We start from the raw sequence: 17,691 nt of genomic DNA on the forward strand, positions 1-17,691 counted from the left end.
ACAGACACGTCAAGGTGGCAGGAGATCCAGCTGCTCGCAGGTCTGGCAGGGTTAGGAAGTGGTCAGTAGGCCTGTGAGGACATCCTGCAGCCCGACGGGCGGGGTGCTCGGCAAGGCGCCACATGGTGAGCGAGATTGTCTGCGATAGACGGATGCTGGGTTTTTTTAATGTTTCTGTGTATTTTTTCTTTACTGGGGACTATTTCTTCAATTCTTTGGTAGAAAGCAAAGGAAAACTAATACTTCATGGGAAAGCATGGCTTTAGAAGCAAATCCTCTGTGCAGATAGTCCATGAAGCAGAATTTTTTAAAATATGAATCAACACAGAACTTAACAGCAGTGTGTCTCAAATTACTGCAATTGTATGATTAGTTCTATAACCCTGTAAATGAACCTTCTAGATCAGGGGTCTCAAACTCGTGGCCCGCGGGCCGCATGCAGCCCGCCAAACAATTTTGTGTGGCCCGCAGACTAATCCACGAAGTTCAAAATATTTTGGATAAAATTAAGTAAGCCCGTAATCAGTTCTGAAAACACAACAGCTAACAAGTGTCTTCAGAGAGAATTTGAAATCTCTGCACGAGCCCCCACCTCTGGTGTCCTGGGCCTGTGTCTGGGACACTGTGGATGGGCACTTGCTTCAGGAGGAGAGCTCTGTGGCACAGGGTTGTGTGTGGAATGGTGCCCACCTCCTCAGTGCCCAGGCTTCAAAGCCTGTCTGTCTGCTGATGAATAAGGTCTCTGCATGCCGCTTCTGGGCACGGGGTCCCCCGGGCTCCCCGGACTGGCCCTCCCCTTCCCATCAGAGCCCTGGCCGCCACCTCTGACGTAACTCACACCGCTTCCACTTCGCCCCTGTGGGCCTTGTGGCCGGCCCTCTCTGCCTGCCCCTCACCCATCAGAATACACTTACCAATGCAACTCTTTCTTCTCTGTTTTGTTCTCGCTCAGGAACCCCAAACTACTGTAGTGCACAACCCCGAAGGAAACAAGGTATGCTGAGGGCCCCGTCCTGCCCAGCACGACTGCCCAGCGTGGCAGACACGCACACTTAGTGACCCAGCCCAGGGAAGCAGTCCTCAGCCCCTTCTGGGACTGGTTCCTGTAGAACCGCTCCCGTGTTCCTGTCAGAACAGTAAGAGAAGGCACCTTGATAGACAGGGAGGGTGCAGTAGTCAGTGGAAGGAAGGCGGGTGAACCATGTCTCTGTTGCGATGACTGTCTCCCCGCAAGTCCATGCTGCCCTTCCACACCCGTCTCTCTGCTCTGGATGTACCTGCATGGAGTTGTAGAGTTTCTCGCTCTGTCATTCCACCGTCTTCAGAAAGTCAACTTGAGTTCATAGGTGTTTAAGTTCCATGTTGCTTTTGCATTTATTCTGTTACCCATTTTTTTCTTTCAATTCTGTTGGCGGTGGTGTTTTTTGTTTAGCATGCATTTGAATGGCATATGGGAGTTTCACTTTTTACGAAATAGGTTTTTGTTGAATTTATATGCATTTCAATAACAGACATTTAACTGTGTGAAAGGAATCAGACGTTTCCTGTTTGTTTTGAACTGTTCAGCATTTTTACTGAGGAACAGCCCTTTTGCATGTCCTAGGGGGAGGGGGCATCTTCTGAACACACGACATCTGAGCAGTTTATTGTTCACATACGTTATTATATTTCTACGAGGGGGAAAATGCTCCTTCAGACATTCACAGACAAGTCATGGGTCTCACGTCTCGCTGTTGTCAGCAGTGGTCAAGTTCGAAAACACATTTATTTTTTCTGGTTTAACATTTAGTTGGTGGATATTAAAATCCTTAAAGGAGAGAAACATAAAAGTGTTACACATGTTTGTTAAGATGTATTTAAAGTCACAATACTTAAGATGCTCTACACCAGCGATTTTCAACCTTTTTCATCTCATGGCACACAGAAACTAATGACGAAGATTCATTCCATGGCATACCAAGAATGTATTTTGCCAATCTGACAAAAAGGAGGGGGGGGGGCAGTATAACTTTGATGCATTCACACCGGACAGCTTTTTTTGTGCTGGCCACTATTTGTTTATAATTGACGATCTGAGGGAAAAAGAAGGCAGTGCCCCTGACCCACAGTCAGGTTTGGTATCTTCTAGAAATTCTCATGGCACACAGGTTGAAAATGGCTGCCCGGAGCCAGTGAGGGGCAGCCCCAGGTGCTATGTCCCCGTGCGTGCACTAGGGCGAGGCAGGTGCTCAGCCAGAACATCGGGGCTGTGTCCCTGCTGCTGTGAGGGCCGCTGCACGGCAGGTCACACGGGCGGGTCTGTGAGTGCCTGGGTCCCATCCTCGTGAGTGAGGGTGCCCGCGAGGCCACACTAAGTGAATGGAGATGGGCTTGGTGTGGACAGAGGCTCTGGATGCGCCTCTGGTCTGTCTGTGTGATGGCTACATCAGCTGACCACTGTTCCGAGCGGCAACTCTGGCTGGACACCGATGGGTACTCGCACCGTTTTGCAGAGCCTGCTTGGTCCCTGGGCACACAGCTGCGTTTTGGTTGCCAGCCTGGAATCCATCCAAGGAGAAAGTTGTGTCTCAGAATGTTTGTAAATTTCTTTACTGGAAGATACGTCAGTGGACACATTTATCAGACCACCTCTGAGGGATGCAGCCTGGTTCTGGGGTCATGGCATCCTTGTAGGTGTGCTTTCTGACCTTCCACTTCCCTGGTGGTGACAGGAAGGGCCTAGCCCTGGGGAGCTGTTGGCACCGACAGCCAGGCCCGACTCAGGAGTGCGTGTCCTCGAGAGCCAGTGGCTCCATGTCCTGCCCCAGTGCTGGCCCCAGCAGGACGCTTCTGAGACCACGTCTGCGTATCTTAGCAACGCCCTGCCCCGCCCTATGTGGGGGGCGCGCAACACAGCTCACTCTCCCTGAGGAGTGAGGTGGACAGGCCACTGTCGATTAAGTGCTGGGCTCACCCAGATTCAGAGGTCAAGAATAAAAACTGTTGTCTGAAGGTTCAGATTCATTAGGCTGATGGAGTAAGTTTCGCGTAAGTACCTGCCTCCCTGCAGGGCCCATGCCCAGGCAGCCTCAGACTGTTCTGAAGGTGAGAGGCGTCCTCAGGCTGTGTCTGCGCACCCCTGGGCTCTTTCTGCAGTGGAGCGGAGGCCAGAGCTCCCTGTGTGACTGTCTGTAGCATTTGGCATTGTATTTCTGTGGAAGCCACAAGCGTGTCTGTCCGTTTGCATGTCCAATATGCACATGGCCTGCTGAAGAGTTTGCATGATGTGACATCACTTGCCAAACTTTAAGAAGACACAATGTCAAGCTGTTCATTGTTGGCAACTTGAAATATGTTTCTTCTCAACAGGAGTCCACAGAGAGTTCCAACACCACGATTGAAGATGAAGACGTGAAAGGTAGGAGGACCCGGAGGTGGGAGGTCCACCTGGATCAGAACGGGCGTGTGTTTCCACTGACTGGTCCATCTGAAACAAGGCCGTGTCGGGTTCTAGCACGTGCGGGAGCTCGACGGCTGCTCCTTCAGACCTTCATGAGCGTTTCTGTGCTGCGGGTGGGGGCGGGGAGGCCTGCCCTGCAGCTCACTCAGCGACAAGGAAAACAACTGCCCCACAGCTCACGCAGCGACAGGGAAAACAACTGCCCCACAGCTCACGCAGCGACAGGGAAAACGACTGCCCCACAGCTCACAGCTCATGCAGCAACAGGGAAAACGACTGACCTGTGCCCGCAGTGAGTGCGTGAGCACCGTGTGCGTAACGCGGCCTATGGGACCTCTGCTAGCACGAGGGTGCCGGCGGCTGAGGTCTGCTCAGAAAAGTGGAGGCAGAAGTGGGAACAGCATCCCCAGAGGGAAGGCCACACGTGAGGTCTCACAGGCCATGGCATCACTGAGAGCGTCCTGGGTAGAGTGGCAGGGCCACCACATGCCGGGCTGGGATATGGAGTATCAATGGCCTTTTAAAAGTGCAGATGAACCGTAGGAGCCACGTGTGGTGAGAGCCTGCTGAGCCTCTGAAAGGAGTAGCCGTGTGGGAAGTACTGAAGAGAAGGGACAAGGGGGCAGGGACAGCAAGGCCCCATGAGGGACAGCAGGGGAGGGCAGGGGCCGCAACCAGTGCCTGTGGTGCACAAAGCCCGGTGGCCCCTGAGCCCTGGAGGCCATGTCGCCACACCTGCGGCCAGTTGTGTTCTTGCTCAGACCCTGGGACCGCTCGGGCTCCTCCCGCCCTCTCCCACCTCTCAGAGCAAGACGAGCCAGGAAACAGGGACTCAAGCCTCGGTGCCCCATGCTTTTGCATCATTGCATGGGAGGGTCTGCAATGGACCATGCTTTGCTGACTGCCTCCCTGCCCAGCTTCCCTGGGAGCAGGAGACCCCAAAGCCGGCATGGGGCCTGTAGGTGCCAGCAGGCACTGCAGTTCTATAACTGGAACAGTGAGGTTGTTGGTTCCCTGAGATGAGTGGCCAGCCTCACCGTGAGGTGGGGGCAGCCCTGAGTTTCTGTCACAGGAATGCAGGGCGCGGTCCTCACCATGCAGTGCCCTCCAGGGACCATCCCTGACACTCGGGGGGGGGGGGGCATGTACCCGGGCACCGTGACTGTCCCTCGCCCTCCCCACTGCCAGAACAGAGCTGGCTTCCTCTGGGTCACGTGGCACCCATCTTAAGCACTGCAGACATCGGAGGACAAGTGGTTCACTGCCAGCCTCCACTGTCCTGTCCAGGGTCAGCTATCATGTGCTGCCTATGACTCTCTCGGTCCTTTGCCCTGGGAAGTAAGCATTCAGGGGCCGCAGGGCCAGGCCCGTGAGCCAACACAGTCACATGAGCATCCAGTTGTCCCCTGAGCTGCCCTGGCCCCTGAGTGTGGATCCAGGAGAGGGCCTAGTGTTGCTCTCTGAGAACAGAGATGCCAGCACAGCCTGTGAAAGGGGTGGGGGACTTGAGAGTTCACAGAAATAACATGTTCTTTCCCCACCAGGAGCTTTTAAGTTAAATAGGAAGCCAGGCCACACAGTAAGCAACATTTGATAACAACTTAAACAGGTGGTCATTTGATTTAATAAAGAAGTAGGCATGGGATGTAACACGACCTCATTGCCGTGAGTGACATGCGAGGCCTTCAAGACAGGAAGGACTCGCAGGGCAGGAGCCATCAGGAGAGAATCACCCATAGGTGAGATCTGAGCCAGAGTAAGTGCAGGTCCCGCATGGTGTGAGGGTGACAGCCACAACCCTGCGTCATGGGGCAGCTCACTAAGGGCCACGTTCCTGCGCAGTGGAGCAGGTTGGGCTGAACAGTGTAGACGTGCGAATACTCAGAGAAGGTGTGATGCTGAAGGGAACAAGCGCTGATTAAAAACAGCCTGGACCTTGGTGGCCGCCCGGCAGTAGGCAGCGTGCTTCCTGGAGGGGGGGGAGGGACAGAGGGCCTGGCCTGCAGTCCCGTGCGGGCTCAGAAGAGCCAGCTCAGGTGGGTCCAGCCACAGGCAGCGGCGAGGGGTTGGAGAGACAGCAGCACACCCCACAGGCTGCATGTCTGAGGCGGTGCCTTTGTGAGGACGCGGCCGTGTCCTGCCGTGTACCGCGTCATTGCTGTGTGCCACACGTGGTTCTGTCCTCTCTTCTCACCAACTCTGCACCTTCACCCACAGCTCGGAAGCAGGAGATCATCAAGGTCACGGAACAGCTGATCGAGGCCATCAACAATGGGGACTTTGAAGCGTACACGTGAGTACATGCCTGCTGAGTGCCCGCATCAGTGCGCTGACCTGTGGGTTTTCCTGGGTCTGACAGGCCGGCCACAGTGTGGTTTCAGGGAGTGAGGACAGAAGTGGCCCAGGTCTCAGGGAGGCAGGTGGACTCTGGTAGGACTGGGCTTCTTTGTCAGGTGCAGAAACGTAATCACCGCATCTCCATGCATGGGAGGCAGCACTGGCCGAGACACAGGCCAGAGCACACACACAGGCCACCACGGCTGGGAGCGTCCTCACAGCTCCCCTCCCGGCCATCCTGGCCACACCGTTGTGTTTTCACGGCCTTGGTGCTCGGGAGGCGGTGAGGTCAGCCTCAGCCCCCCTGTGCCGTGCTCCCTCTGGAGGAAAAGGGGGACACGCAGGGGCAGTGGGCTCTGGTTGAGGAGGGCTCGCGGCGGCTGACCAGAGGGCATCATCCAGGGAGGAGGTACCTGGCGAGACTGCCTCGGTCAGGGCCACCAAGACTCACGGGGAGAGGAGGTGCCGGGAAGCGTGTGCTCGTGGAGAAGATGAGACTGAAAGGTGGGAAGTGGGGGGCACATTCCCTGTGATGGGGTGCAGGTTTGAACGAGGCCCAAGTTTATAAAAGGTTCACATTATTTCAACCCTTTAACTCCACCGATAAAAAACTACATGGCTATGGGTTTGGAATCTAAAACAAGGACAGATTGTGAACAGAGATATTTATTGAAGGAACATTCACAACAGAAAACATTGGAAACCACTGTGTCCAGAGTCCTGGTCCCAGCGAGGTGGTCTGCCCTGCGTTTGGGATGCGGATGATTACAGAGTGTCTGGGGACCTGGCAGAATGCTTGTGGTGTGGTCACTGAAGGCCACGCAGGGTATGAAAGTGTGTCCATATGGTCCCAACTACATAAGGAAAAGAGCAACAGTGAGTGAAAATGCCGAATTATTTTCCCAAAGGAAGAAAAAACATGCTTATTTGGCTCAGGAAAACAAATTGGGTTTTCCTGCTTTCCAAGTTTCATAGAATATGGCACTGAAATAGCCATGTGGGGGGAGGAGCAGTGTAAGACTACATGAAATCCAGACTGCTCCACAGACTGAACCTGTGCGTGTGCAGATACACGCACACATGTGTTTGTGTGTGCCGATTCTGTGTCGTGACCCGGGGTGTAGTCAGAACGAAGGAAACCGTGAGAAGTAGAGCTGGACGCTCTGGTCACAGACACCGTCCCGGTCACGTCACACAGGGTTGGAGGACTTGTTCTGTTTGCTGATAGAACGGTTACACCAGATGGTTCTCCAAATGTAAGAATAGTGGTTTTTAAGTCTCCTTCTATAATAGCATCCCCTGTGGAACAGTGAGAAGTATGTTTTGCTGGTGGCGGTGGCAAAATTGGCCAGAGTCCTTACAGTATTCTGAGGCAGTGTGAGTCAGGTGTTACAAATAGTGCAGCTCCTTGGGGTCACCTCAGTTCACTGACTCTCTTGCCTGTGATTGGGTCTGATTTCATGTCGTGGACCCAGGGACAACCCGGCAGGACATCCCTGTGAGAACCTTCTGGAGAAGGCCTCAGGGTGGCCCTGCCAGCCGGCTGGTCCCGAGGCACTGCCCAGAGCACGGCACCCCTGGCCACGTGCAGCCTTGTGAGTCCTGTCCTCACGCAGAGCCTGCTGTAGGAGAGGCTGGGAGCACCGGCAGGGGTCACAGCACATGAACAGGTTTCAAATGCATTGACTCCTGATTGTCGGGGAGAAGGTCAGTCGCAGGGCAGGCGACAGTGCAGATGTGGGGAGGGCAAACGTCTGTCCCCAGCGCCGATAACCAGAGTCACGTTTACAGAGGACGTCCTTGCCCACCTGGCCCTGGGAGCTCTGGCCTTCCCGCTGACTCTGTAGAAAGAGCTTGTACGGATTCAACTGTGAGCATGAAAACACTGCCCACCAGAAAGCCTGGGGCAAAGCTGAAGCCCCTCCTCTCCCTGGGGGTCCTTGACAGCTTTCCTTCCCACACACAGACCAGCATGGCTTCTTAGTTTAAAATGATGCTTTACTTAAAAAGTGCTCTTAAACTCGGTTCCATATTCTGTGAACCTTCTGGGTTAGCCTTTTAATCCTGTATTTTTATTGGACCGTTTGGTGTTTCCCTCCCAATGGGGGACTTCTGTATGAAATGTAGATGTAGGCCCCACAGATTAATAAATAGTCCAGAACCCTTCAGTTTGTAGCTACTTCAGTTTGTACTCCTTTATTTACTTTGTGAACTCCCACTCATTCTTCAAACTCAGGTTTTCTGTCCCTGCTGAGAAGCCTGCCCGACTCCCCGTAGGCTCAGGGAACTGTCTCCCGTTTCCAGGGGCTAGTGCTGCTCACAGCAGACGCTCTGCCTCTTACGCCCAGTGCCAGGGCTCTCCTGCACTCCGCTGCCCGCCACCCCCACGTTCCCGGAGAACTCCTCCACAGTTCTGAGAGCCCCGCTCACACCTGTGTCCCTCAGTCTCCTGCCGCCTGTGTGGGGAGCCTGGCTGGGAGCACCTCGTTTGTTTCTGCTCCAGGGTTAATAGTTGTGTTGCAATAGTTTCAAAGAATCAAGGCCACAGAATAGGTGTTTAACAATGCTTCTGTTTCTAGGATTAAAAAGAAAACTCTTAGGTGCATTTGAACTGCTCATTCATTTTACTTTAAAAGTTAAAATTTAAACGAGACAATTAAGCTTGTGCACGCTGCCAGGGAGTGTGGGACGGGGCACCTGCCTTCAGATCCGTCGTAACGTAGAGGTTTGTCGTGAGCGTAGGAGGCGTCAGAAGCCAATCCAAACGCAGTTCATTTTGGAGCCAGAGTTGGGGGTTTGGAGAGAGGCTTGGATTCAGGCAGCATTTAAAAAATAATAAACTTTAGTCAAGAGAGTTAGAGAAAGTGAGGCCTGGAGAACTCACCTTGGCCAGAAAAGGATGTGAGCCCCACAGGGAGGGTCCTGTAGCCCTGCACGCGCCCCACTGGGACAGGCGGGAGCCCCATGGGGAGGGTCCTGTAGCCCTGCACGCTCCCTGCTGAGTCAGGCGGGAGCCCCACGGGAGTCCTGTAGCCCTGCACACTCCCCGCTGGGTCAGGCAGGAGCCCCACGGGAGTCCTGTAGCCCTGTCCACTCCACGCTGGGACAGGCGGGAGCCCCACAGGGAGGACCTGTAGCCCTGCACACTCCCTGCTGGGACAGGCAGGAGCCCCATGGGAGTCCTGTAGCCCTGCACACTCCCCGTTGGGACAGGCGGTGCCATCTCGCCCGTCAGTCCCTGTCCCCAAAACCTGCCGTTTTAGGGTCGGCTCCACACCCACCTGGCCAGGGCCTGTGGCAGATATATCTTTCGTAGTTGTTCGAGACTACTATTCACTGGCTGGTGGAGGCCAGACGGACTTCTGGGGGACAGCAGGACACACCAACTCTTTTACGGATGTGTCTCCTTCTTTCTCCTCCCACAGGAAGATCTGTGACCCTGGCCTCACTGCTTTCGAGCCTGAAGCTTTGGGCAATTTAGTGGAAGGCATGGACTTTCATCGATTCTACTTCGAAAATGGTACATTTTTTCTAAATTTAATAGCATGTCTTTTCTAGCTTCTGTTTGAACTTCTCTCAGATTTGTAGGTCCCTTGGTTCTTGTATGCAGTGAGAAATTTTAATACTTAAAACTAAAAAACAAGACAGGATTAAAAGTGTTAGTGTGTTTTGAAAAAAATCTGATTTTGTGTAAGAACTGATGATTAGATACATCTTAGTCCGAGTGTCGATGGTGGCAGCTGGTGTCACTGCCATGGACGAGGGCCAGCGGGTGGCTAGGCTGGGGAAAGGGCTGGAGGGCCGGCGCCTGCGGACACGGTATATGGAGTGGGGGAGGGTTTGCTGTGGGGCACACCTGGCCCATCACGGAGGGGACCCTGCTCAGTCAGGGGCCGCAGGCTCAGGGGGACCCCCGTGGCCAGCCTCCGTGGGAGACACAGTCTTGGTGCATTTCCAGCAGGGGCGGGCGAGACCAGGAGGGCCTGTCTGCGGCCCCTCCCTCGGAAAGACAGCAGCCGCCTGGCGTGGTGGCTTGTGACTGCATCCAGCTCTGCCCTGCTTGGCCTGGGCTTCCCGAGGGGCACCGTCCACAGAGGGAGAGGGAGATAGCGGCAGTGTCCACATCCTCTCTCTCTGCGGGGCGTGGTGCCAGGCCCTCAGGGGAGGTGAGCTGAGGGAGCGACTGAGAGCGTGTTCACTGATCCCAGCGGAAGCTGTGGGTTCCGGTTTTCTTGGCCCAGAAGCCAAGTCCCTAGTTCTGTTGTTCCAGCGTTGTCCAAAAGCAACAAGCCGATCCACACCATCATCCTGAACCCGCACGTGCACCTGGTGGGCGAGGACGCGGCCTGCATCGCCTACATCCGTCTCACACAATACATGGACGGCGGCGGAATGCCCAAGACCATGCAGTCAGAGGAGACCCGCGTGTGGCACCGCCGCGACGGCAAGTGGCAGAACGTGCACTTCCACCGCTCGGGCGCGCCCACGGTGCCCGCCAAGTAAGTGCCTGGCGCAGGGCGGGTGGGGCGGGGCGGGCGGTCAGTCTCACCAGGGAAGAGGTTCCTGTCAAGTGAGTGCCTGGCCCAGGGCGGGCGGTCAGTCTCGCCAGGGAAGAGGTGCCTGTCCAAGTGAGTGCCTGGCACAGGGTGGGCGGGGCGGGCGGTCAGTCTTGCCGGGGAAGAGGTGCCCGTCAAGTGAGTGCCTGGCGCAGGGTGGGCGGGGCGGGGTGGGCGGTCAGTCTCACCAGGGAAGAGGTGCCTATCAAGTGAGTACCTGGCGCAGGGCGGGCGGTCAGTCTTGCCGGGGAAGAGGTGCCCATCAAGTGAGTGCCCGGCTCCCGGCGCAGGGCGGGCGGGCGGCCCATCTCACCGTGGGACAAGAAGAGGTGCTTCGTGGGGGATAGTTGAGTTCTCTGGAAGGACCGACCGCCCAGCGTCTGTGGGCTAACACCTGTCACGAGCAGCTCGGCCCGGTTTCAGCTGGGAGCCAGCGGGTGCCCTGCCAGGCCAGGCCAGCCCCCGTGGGTTAAATCAGGACCTGTGTAATGTGCAAACTGTGTGTGACCTCATTGTCACAGTCGGCAGCGGGAGGGACGGGGACAGCAGGGAGCTCAGGCTTGCAGGTCACCCACCAGGGGCTCACACAAAGGGAAGTTATAAACAGCAGGACACTGAAGGGCGCGTCCCAGGGGATCAGCATCTGTCACCTGCTCACAGCCAGGTCACCAGACATGGCGGGTGCCTCGCACTCTAGTCCAGACCGCCGGGGCCCCGGGAAGTATGCATTGGGGCGCAGTCAGCCTCAGAGCAGCAGGTGCGGCTGGCGAGTGGAGTGCCTGTGTCCCTGTGGGTGCTGGAGAGGCCTCTGTGATGAAACGGAGCGCTGTGTCCTGGGCGCAGTGTCGGGAGGTAGGGGCAGAGCCGAGGAGGCGGCCCCTCTGCAGTGGAGCCACAGAGGGGATACAGTTGACTAGGAACAAGGGGCGGGTCCCCGGTGCAGTGTGGCCTCTACTGACCTCCCCCCTCACCTGGGTCAGCCCCGAATGTTTGGGGCAGGGCAAGAAGTGAAGGCCCCACAGTGGCCATTCAGCTTCAGGGACCACAGCGGCTTTGAGGGCTTCTCCCAGGCCGCAGCAGGCTCCTGTGGGCATGTGAGCTGTACCCACAGGAGGTAATGGGAGGCGAGGTTCAGTCTAAACAAGAGCTACACACTCGAGAAAGGCAGAGGGAGCACAGCGACCGTGAAGGCCCTCCTTTTGTGTGTTTTACCCCAAAGAGCTGCAGGACAAATGGCCAGCGTGGACGGGGCAGCGTTCCCCAGGTCCAGGTCCGAGCGCCTTGGGGTGGGCCCATGGCACAGAGCCCGCGTGTGCAGAGGCTGAGTAGGGCTTCTTTCACTAGGCCGTCCTGTATTTCCACCGGCAAAGACAACTCCTCAGGGAACACCTGTTTGTGGCAAAACATCTTGTAAGTAGCACCCTGCCCGTGGGCCTGGGGACGGGGGTGAGCAGGAAGCTGCTAGTCCAGAATGCTGTTCCCTTCCCCCCGAGGGCACACTTCCCTGCATCTGTTCATTGAAAACCGAAACAGGTCTTTGGACGTTGGCACCATCTGTGTGTGAGCTCGCGAGTCCAATGTCTGGTACCATGGTAGCCCAGTGCTCACTCTGAAGGCACTGAGCTGCCCGGGCCTCCAGGTTGTGGGGTCCAGTGCTCTGTGTCCTGTTGGCTTTCTGGAGGCTGCAGCTCCCGGCTCGCCCTGGCCATGTCTCCAAAGCTGCCTCCTTGCCCAAAGTTCAGGACTCGCCACGGGGTCATTGCAGAACGTGACTGAGAGTCAACTGTGATTGCATTCCTGTCTGTGCTGCTGTTGACGACTTGTCTCTTAACTCGGCCGGGAAGGTCCAGGAGTGTGTGGCTCCCCTGTGAGTGCTCTCCCAGAGGTTGGAGCTCTAAAGGGTGCACACTCCAGCTGCTGGCCTCCACCAGCAAGACTCCAGGGCAGCCGGCCGCCATGCGTCCCACATCTGAGGCCCCACCCCTGTTAGGTTGATGTCCAGGACCCCAGAGCAATGACCAGGCTCAGGGAGGACGAGACTGCTAGTCCGTCTCCACCCGCTGGCCATGTTCATGTTAGATTGCTGGTGAACGAGAACGCCAAGCGTGTGTCTAGAGTGGACAGGACTGACGCCTGGCCCCTCTTTCAGCTCAGCACTGCGTGGGCGCACTGACGGGTACTGACCCGGACGTCCTGTTTCCACACTGCCCCGTTTAACACTGTGTTTTATCTTTCAATGACCGCAAGCTGAAGACAGCGCTCAGCCTCTTCCTCGGCTGCTGGCTGCGTTGCGAGCTCGCAGCCCAGCCTCGCGTGGGCGGAGCAGCCGGGGTCTCTTCTAACCTGTCTCCTCCCTCCTCCCGGCAGCTGAGCCTCCCCATTAAGTCTGTGAGCTCCGGACGGACCTGGCCTTCGTGCCCACTGGAGTGCGTGCCGTGTGCCTCCAACTGCATCCCGTCACCCTCCTGTCCGTGTTTACGCCAGCTGGCCGCAGGACATCACGCACACAACAGGTCGGCCTCACGATGCCCACCGCCAGCAACGTCTCGTCACTGTCCGTTTATGCCAAGACTTACAGGCTCCCATCTCTGTCCCCAAAGACTGTTTGTAAGAGAAATGCAAATTTTTAAAAAACTGCTCTTCATCTATTCTGGCTTGTTTAACAAAGCAAACAGCACGCTCTCTTCCCTGCTGTGATCCTGGTTGAAATGGTGGTTCTACCTGAAATGCTGCTTGGTGCAACGAGGGGCGGGTGGCGTGAGGGCAGCCTCGAGGGCGTGGAGGGGGCGCTGCCCTCACACCACCTCGTGTCACCTCGCGTCACAGCACAGCGTCTGCTCCAGCTGTCATCAGAAGTGTGCTCAAACGAGCGTGTGCTCGTGCGGCTCTGGGGATGTCACTGGACTGACTTATTTCTCAAATCTGTTCTCTTCATTTGACCCACTTCTTCCTGTTCTCCAGTCTGCTTCTCCATTCTGTCTGGTCATGTGTGAGAAGAGTGAGGTTTGCACAACGCAGGTGACACAGAGCTGCCGGCCTGCAGCTCTGATCACCTCGGGGCCGCGAAGGCCCTGTCAGGGGTGTGAAGTGCACGTCGAGCTGCGGGCCCCCGACTGCGTGACACCGGCTGTGGGCCCCTGACTGTGGGACCCCAGCTGTGGGCTTCTGACTGCGGGACCCTGGCTGCATTACCCCGGCTGTGGGCCCTCGGCTGCGGGACCCCGGCTGTGGACCCCCAACTGCAGCCCCGTGGCCAGGTTGGCACAGAGGCGCCAGACAGAGCACCGCACACGCCCTTCAGCAAGCAGAGGCCACATGCGTTCTCCATCCTCGTGTTTTGAACTTGAGCATCACACCGCGCTTTTCAGATCCTTCCCATCAGAGTGATGCGTCCCTGTGAGCACGCAGGCCACGCGGCATGCTGCTCTCACTGCCCTCCCTCGGGGTCGGGCCCTCCCCGTCGCTGCCATGGTGACGTGTCCCCAAAGCCTGTGCTGGAGGCCGGAGCAGACACAGGACAGACCAGAGCTCCCTTCGTCCCTCCCTGTGCACACCTCTTCCCTAGATGTTGTTGCTAGTGGATGTGTAGGTGGATTGAAGCTTTTCTGATCATTATCACATGAATTAAAACAACATATATATTTAAACTAAATGTACACAGTAAATGTATGAGCCGTGTTAACTGCCAATGAGACCTGTGAAGTAATGGCCTCATTTTTCCTTTTTAATTTCTTTTACCTTTTTGTGAAACGGCTACCCGTGGCATACATGTATTTTAAAAATAGGTATAAGTGGGTTTTTTTACACTTGTAACGTAGCATGTGGTGTGGAAGTGTCACCGTAGAGATCTGTCCCACACGGGGCGTGAGGCGGTCGGCCCTGTGCGGCTGGCTTCATGGGTGTCAGGAGCACACAGTTCACCTGGGACACTGTACATAGTTTACATTGTTCTTGCCATACTGGTAAACGACTGACTGACATATTTAAGAGTTAATAAATCTGTGATTTCTGCTGACAGCGCCTTTGTCTCTCTCGGGACCAGGTACTCGGCGAGGTCGCCGTGCGCCCCGCCCGGCAGCCTGCACTGCTCTCCCTGGGTCACTACCACTTACCTCTCATGGACAGCCCTTAGTTCACTGTGAACAAAACTATTGCCAAAGCGAAACCGTTAACACGGCCTCCCCCACCCCGGTTTTGGAGCAAGCCGTCCAGCTGCTCAGGGCGTACCCCACTCGGCCACCCCCAAACCCCCCGCCAAATGCTGGGTTCACTCTGACTGTGGTCATGTCCATGATCCTGGAGTGCTGAGCTGCGCTGAGACAGTTCAGTGCTGTTTCCACGTAACTGCGTCCATCTTGGGGCCCCAAGTGGCCGAGATGGCCATCTGCCTCTCCATCCAGCCCGGGCCCCTCTCTGCCTGAACCAGGGGTCTGAGAGCTGCCACACTCTGGGCCCCCACACCGCAGAGGGGGGTCTGCACCCCACTGAGTGTCTGACTCAGTGAGGGGCTTGTGACCCCGGTGTCTGCCCGTCCTTGCTCACCTGGAAACCGGGACTGGGTCCCCCCAACCCTGACCACAGCCCCCCCCCCCCCCCCCCCCCGCAGTGCACGCCAGCCCCTCAGCTGGTTCTTCCAGCTTCCCCGGAGCCACACTGCCCGGAACATTCTCTCTCCACCACGCCTCCCCCTCCTCACCCAGCTCAAGACCTCCTTGGACGTCACTGAGAGGTGAGCCATCTGTCTCCACCCTGCCAGCCCTGCCCCCTGTCGCCGGACAGACAGACAGACAGCTCCAGCACCTGCACAGGTGTTGCCAGGCGGCCCTCCCAGCTCAGCCTGCTGTCCAGATGCTTTCCACACTCAAGACCCCTGAAGGGGCCCTCAGACTCACCCCTGCAGTTTCTCTGCCCTGCCCCCCCACCACCAACCCCCATGGCCTGTGCCATCCACGCCGTCCACACCGTCCACGCCCAGCCTCAGCCCTCAGCCCTTAGCCCGCACCGCAGGGCCTCCTCAGTGGCACCTGACAGCTGCGCGCTGGCTCGGTCTCAGGACACGGGCTTCCCTGTCCCACAGCCCCCCTCACCCAGGGGCTCCCCACTGTCCCCACACTCCCCATCACCCCGACTTCCTCACACTCTCGCCGGTCCTCCCCATCACTCCGACGTACCCTGACTTCTCACACTCGCCGGTCCTCCCCATCACCCCGACATCTCCACACACCCCCAGGGTCATCTCATCCAGTCCCAGCAGCTTTTATGTCCTGTGTCTCCAGCCTCCCTCATTCCCCCAGTCTCCACACATGTGGGGCCAGCTGCTAGCTCAAAGCCCCCACGAGAGATCCAACAGGCACATCTCAAAACAAAGTGCCCGGAGTGCCCCCCGCAGCCCGCACACACCTGTGCCTGGCTTCTGATGTCTTTTCCTGAGCCCTCTGTCCACCTGAACACTTCTCACCTTTGCCTCTGGACTGTATGTAGCTAGTGTGACCGCTCCTCAGTACCCCTGCTGCACCCTGGGGCCGGGTGGGCACATCCCCTCATGCTCGTGTCCACTCCTGTCCACTCCCAGTGTAGCAGCCAGAACCAGCTGGTTAAGGTGCCGTTAAAGGCTGTCACTTCTCTGCACAAAACCCTCCCACACATTCCTCGGTCACTCAGTAGCACAGTGACCCTTCAGGCGGCCACCGAACCTGACCCGCGGTGACTGCCGACCCCCCCTGCAGTGTTGAGTGGGGGACACACCCACCTCGGGGCCTTGCTCTTTGCGTTGACCACTGTCGGGTGGAAACTTGACCCTTCTGGGTTCTCAGCTCCTCGACAAATTAAACTGACGTGAGACCAAGGAACAGCAGGTGAGCTGACAGAAGCGGGACCCACAGAAACAACCAGAACCAGCAGCCCCTGTACCTTCTAGACTAGGGGTAGTCAACCTTTTTATACTTACCACCCACTTCTGTATCTATTAGTAGTAACATTTTCTAACTGCCCACCGGTTCCACAGTAATGGTGATTTATAAAGTAGGGAAGTAACTTGACTTTATAAAATTTATAAAGCAGAGTTACAGTAAGTTAAAGCATATAATAATAATTACTTATCAAGTACTTTATGTCATATTTTCGCTAAGTTTGGCAAAATAAATCTTTATAAAACAACTTACTATAGTTAAATCTACCTTTTTATTTATACTTTAGTTACTCCACTACCACCCACCATGAAAGCTGGAACGCCCACTAGTGGGCAGTAGGGACCAGGTTGACTACCACTGCTCTAGACAAATGGCAGGTGTGAGGACTCGCCAGGACAGACACTTAGGTCTCGGTGTGGGCAGGACATTGGGAAGAGGTGATGGACTTGCTTATCCAGGCTTCTACCCTGAGCCGTCTCAGTGATAGGATGTTTTTGGCCCCCACCCGGTGTAGAGGGGCCACTTTCCTGCTCTCAGTCGGGGGGGGGGGGGGTCAGAGTGCTCTGACCGCACCAGTTGCTTTTAAGGTAACTTTAATTCAAAACAATCGATATGCCACTTTGACTTGTTTGGGGCAAGCCCTGTGGTTGGCAAACAGGCGGCTTGGGAGAGCTGATGTTTCCAGCTCAAGTCTAAGAGCCGGAAAAGACCAACCGGTGTGCCAGCTCCAAGCAGTCGGGCCAGGTGGACTTTCTGCTGACAGCAGGGAGGGGGAACTTTGTCTTCTCTCCAGGCCTTCAACTTATCGCGTAAGGCCCACCAGCAGCAGAGCGGGCAGTCTGCTTCCCTTGGTCCCCCGATTCAGATACCACTCCCAGGCAGAAACACGTTCACACACACGCGCCCAGAATGGTGCATGACCAAATATCTGGGCATCCGTGGCCCAGTTTGGTCAATACGTAAAATTAACCATCACCTTAATATTTGCGTTAATACGAGAAAGGAAGTGGGTGGGAAAGGAAAGAAAATCTGCCTCATTTTCAAGACCAGATCAATGACCAGCTTGTTGATGGCATTCGCTCTCATAGCCAATCTTATGAGGAAGAAATCCCAAGAAATAGAATATCCCTGTTGCCAATTTTAAAACTGGGAGGAAAAAGGATGCATTGAGCCAACTGAGAGCATCGTCCCTCAAACAACTGAGTCTCAGGACACACTGACACTCAAGAGTGACTGGCACGCTCATAGGGGTGAGGGGGTGTCATGTTTATTGACATGGGCCAGCTTCAAAATTAGAACCAAGGAGGTTTTAAACCATAATCTAGAAGCACCGCATTCCTGCCTGTGTTTAAATTCTATTAGTCCCACCCTTTTATTTAGTCAAACCCTGTGAAATGACTGACACCTGCCATTCTTAACCTGCAAAATAAAACAAACAAACAAAAAAAGC

The 17,691-nt window shown here is 55.9% G+C and overlaps 1 protein-coding gene across 9 annotated transcripts in view; it reads left to right on the forward strand.

Moving 5' to 3' along the window:
* The window catches only part of CAMK2D (calcium/calmodulin dependent protein kinase II delta), a 131,007-nt gene extending 116,660 nt beyond the window's left edge, over nt 1-14,347 (forward strand). For 6 of the 9 annotated variants that reach the window (XM_066233977.1, XM_066233980.1, XM_066233976.1 and 3 more), the window contains 7 exons: nt 953-994; nt 3,349-3,397; nt 5,657-5,732; nt 9,202-9,296; nt 10,047-10,275; nt 11,677-11,742; nt 12,700-14,347. In XM_066233977.1, the coding sequence (XP_066090074.1) occupies nt 953-994; nt 3,349-3,397; nt 5,657-5,732; nt 9,202-9,296; nt 10,047-10,275; nt 11,677-11,742; nt 12,700-12,703 (561 nt within the window). In that variant the 3' untranslated portion in view covers nt 12,704-14,347. The remainder of the gene's footprint in view (nt 1-952; nt 995-3,348; nt 3,398-5,656; nt 5,733-9,201; nt 9,297-10,046; nt 10,276-11,676; nt 11,743-12,699) is intronic. The other 3 variants (XM_066233983.1, XM_066233982.1, XM_066233981.1) reach the window with 2 other exon arrangements.
* The last annotated feature ends 3,344 nt before the right edge of the window (nt 14,348-17,691 follow it).

Source organism: Saccopteryx bilineata, chromosome 1, assembly GCF_036850765.1.
Source record: "Saccopteryx bilineata isolate mSacBil1 chromosome 1, mSacBil1_pri_phased_curated, whole genome shotgun sequence".
NCBI classification, from domain to species: Eukaryota; Metazoa; Chordata; class Mammalia; order Chiroptera; family Emballonuridae; genus Saccopteryx; species Saccopteryx bilineata.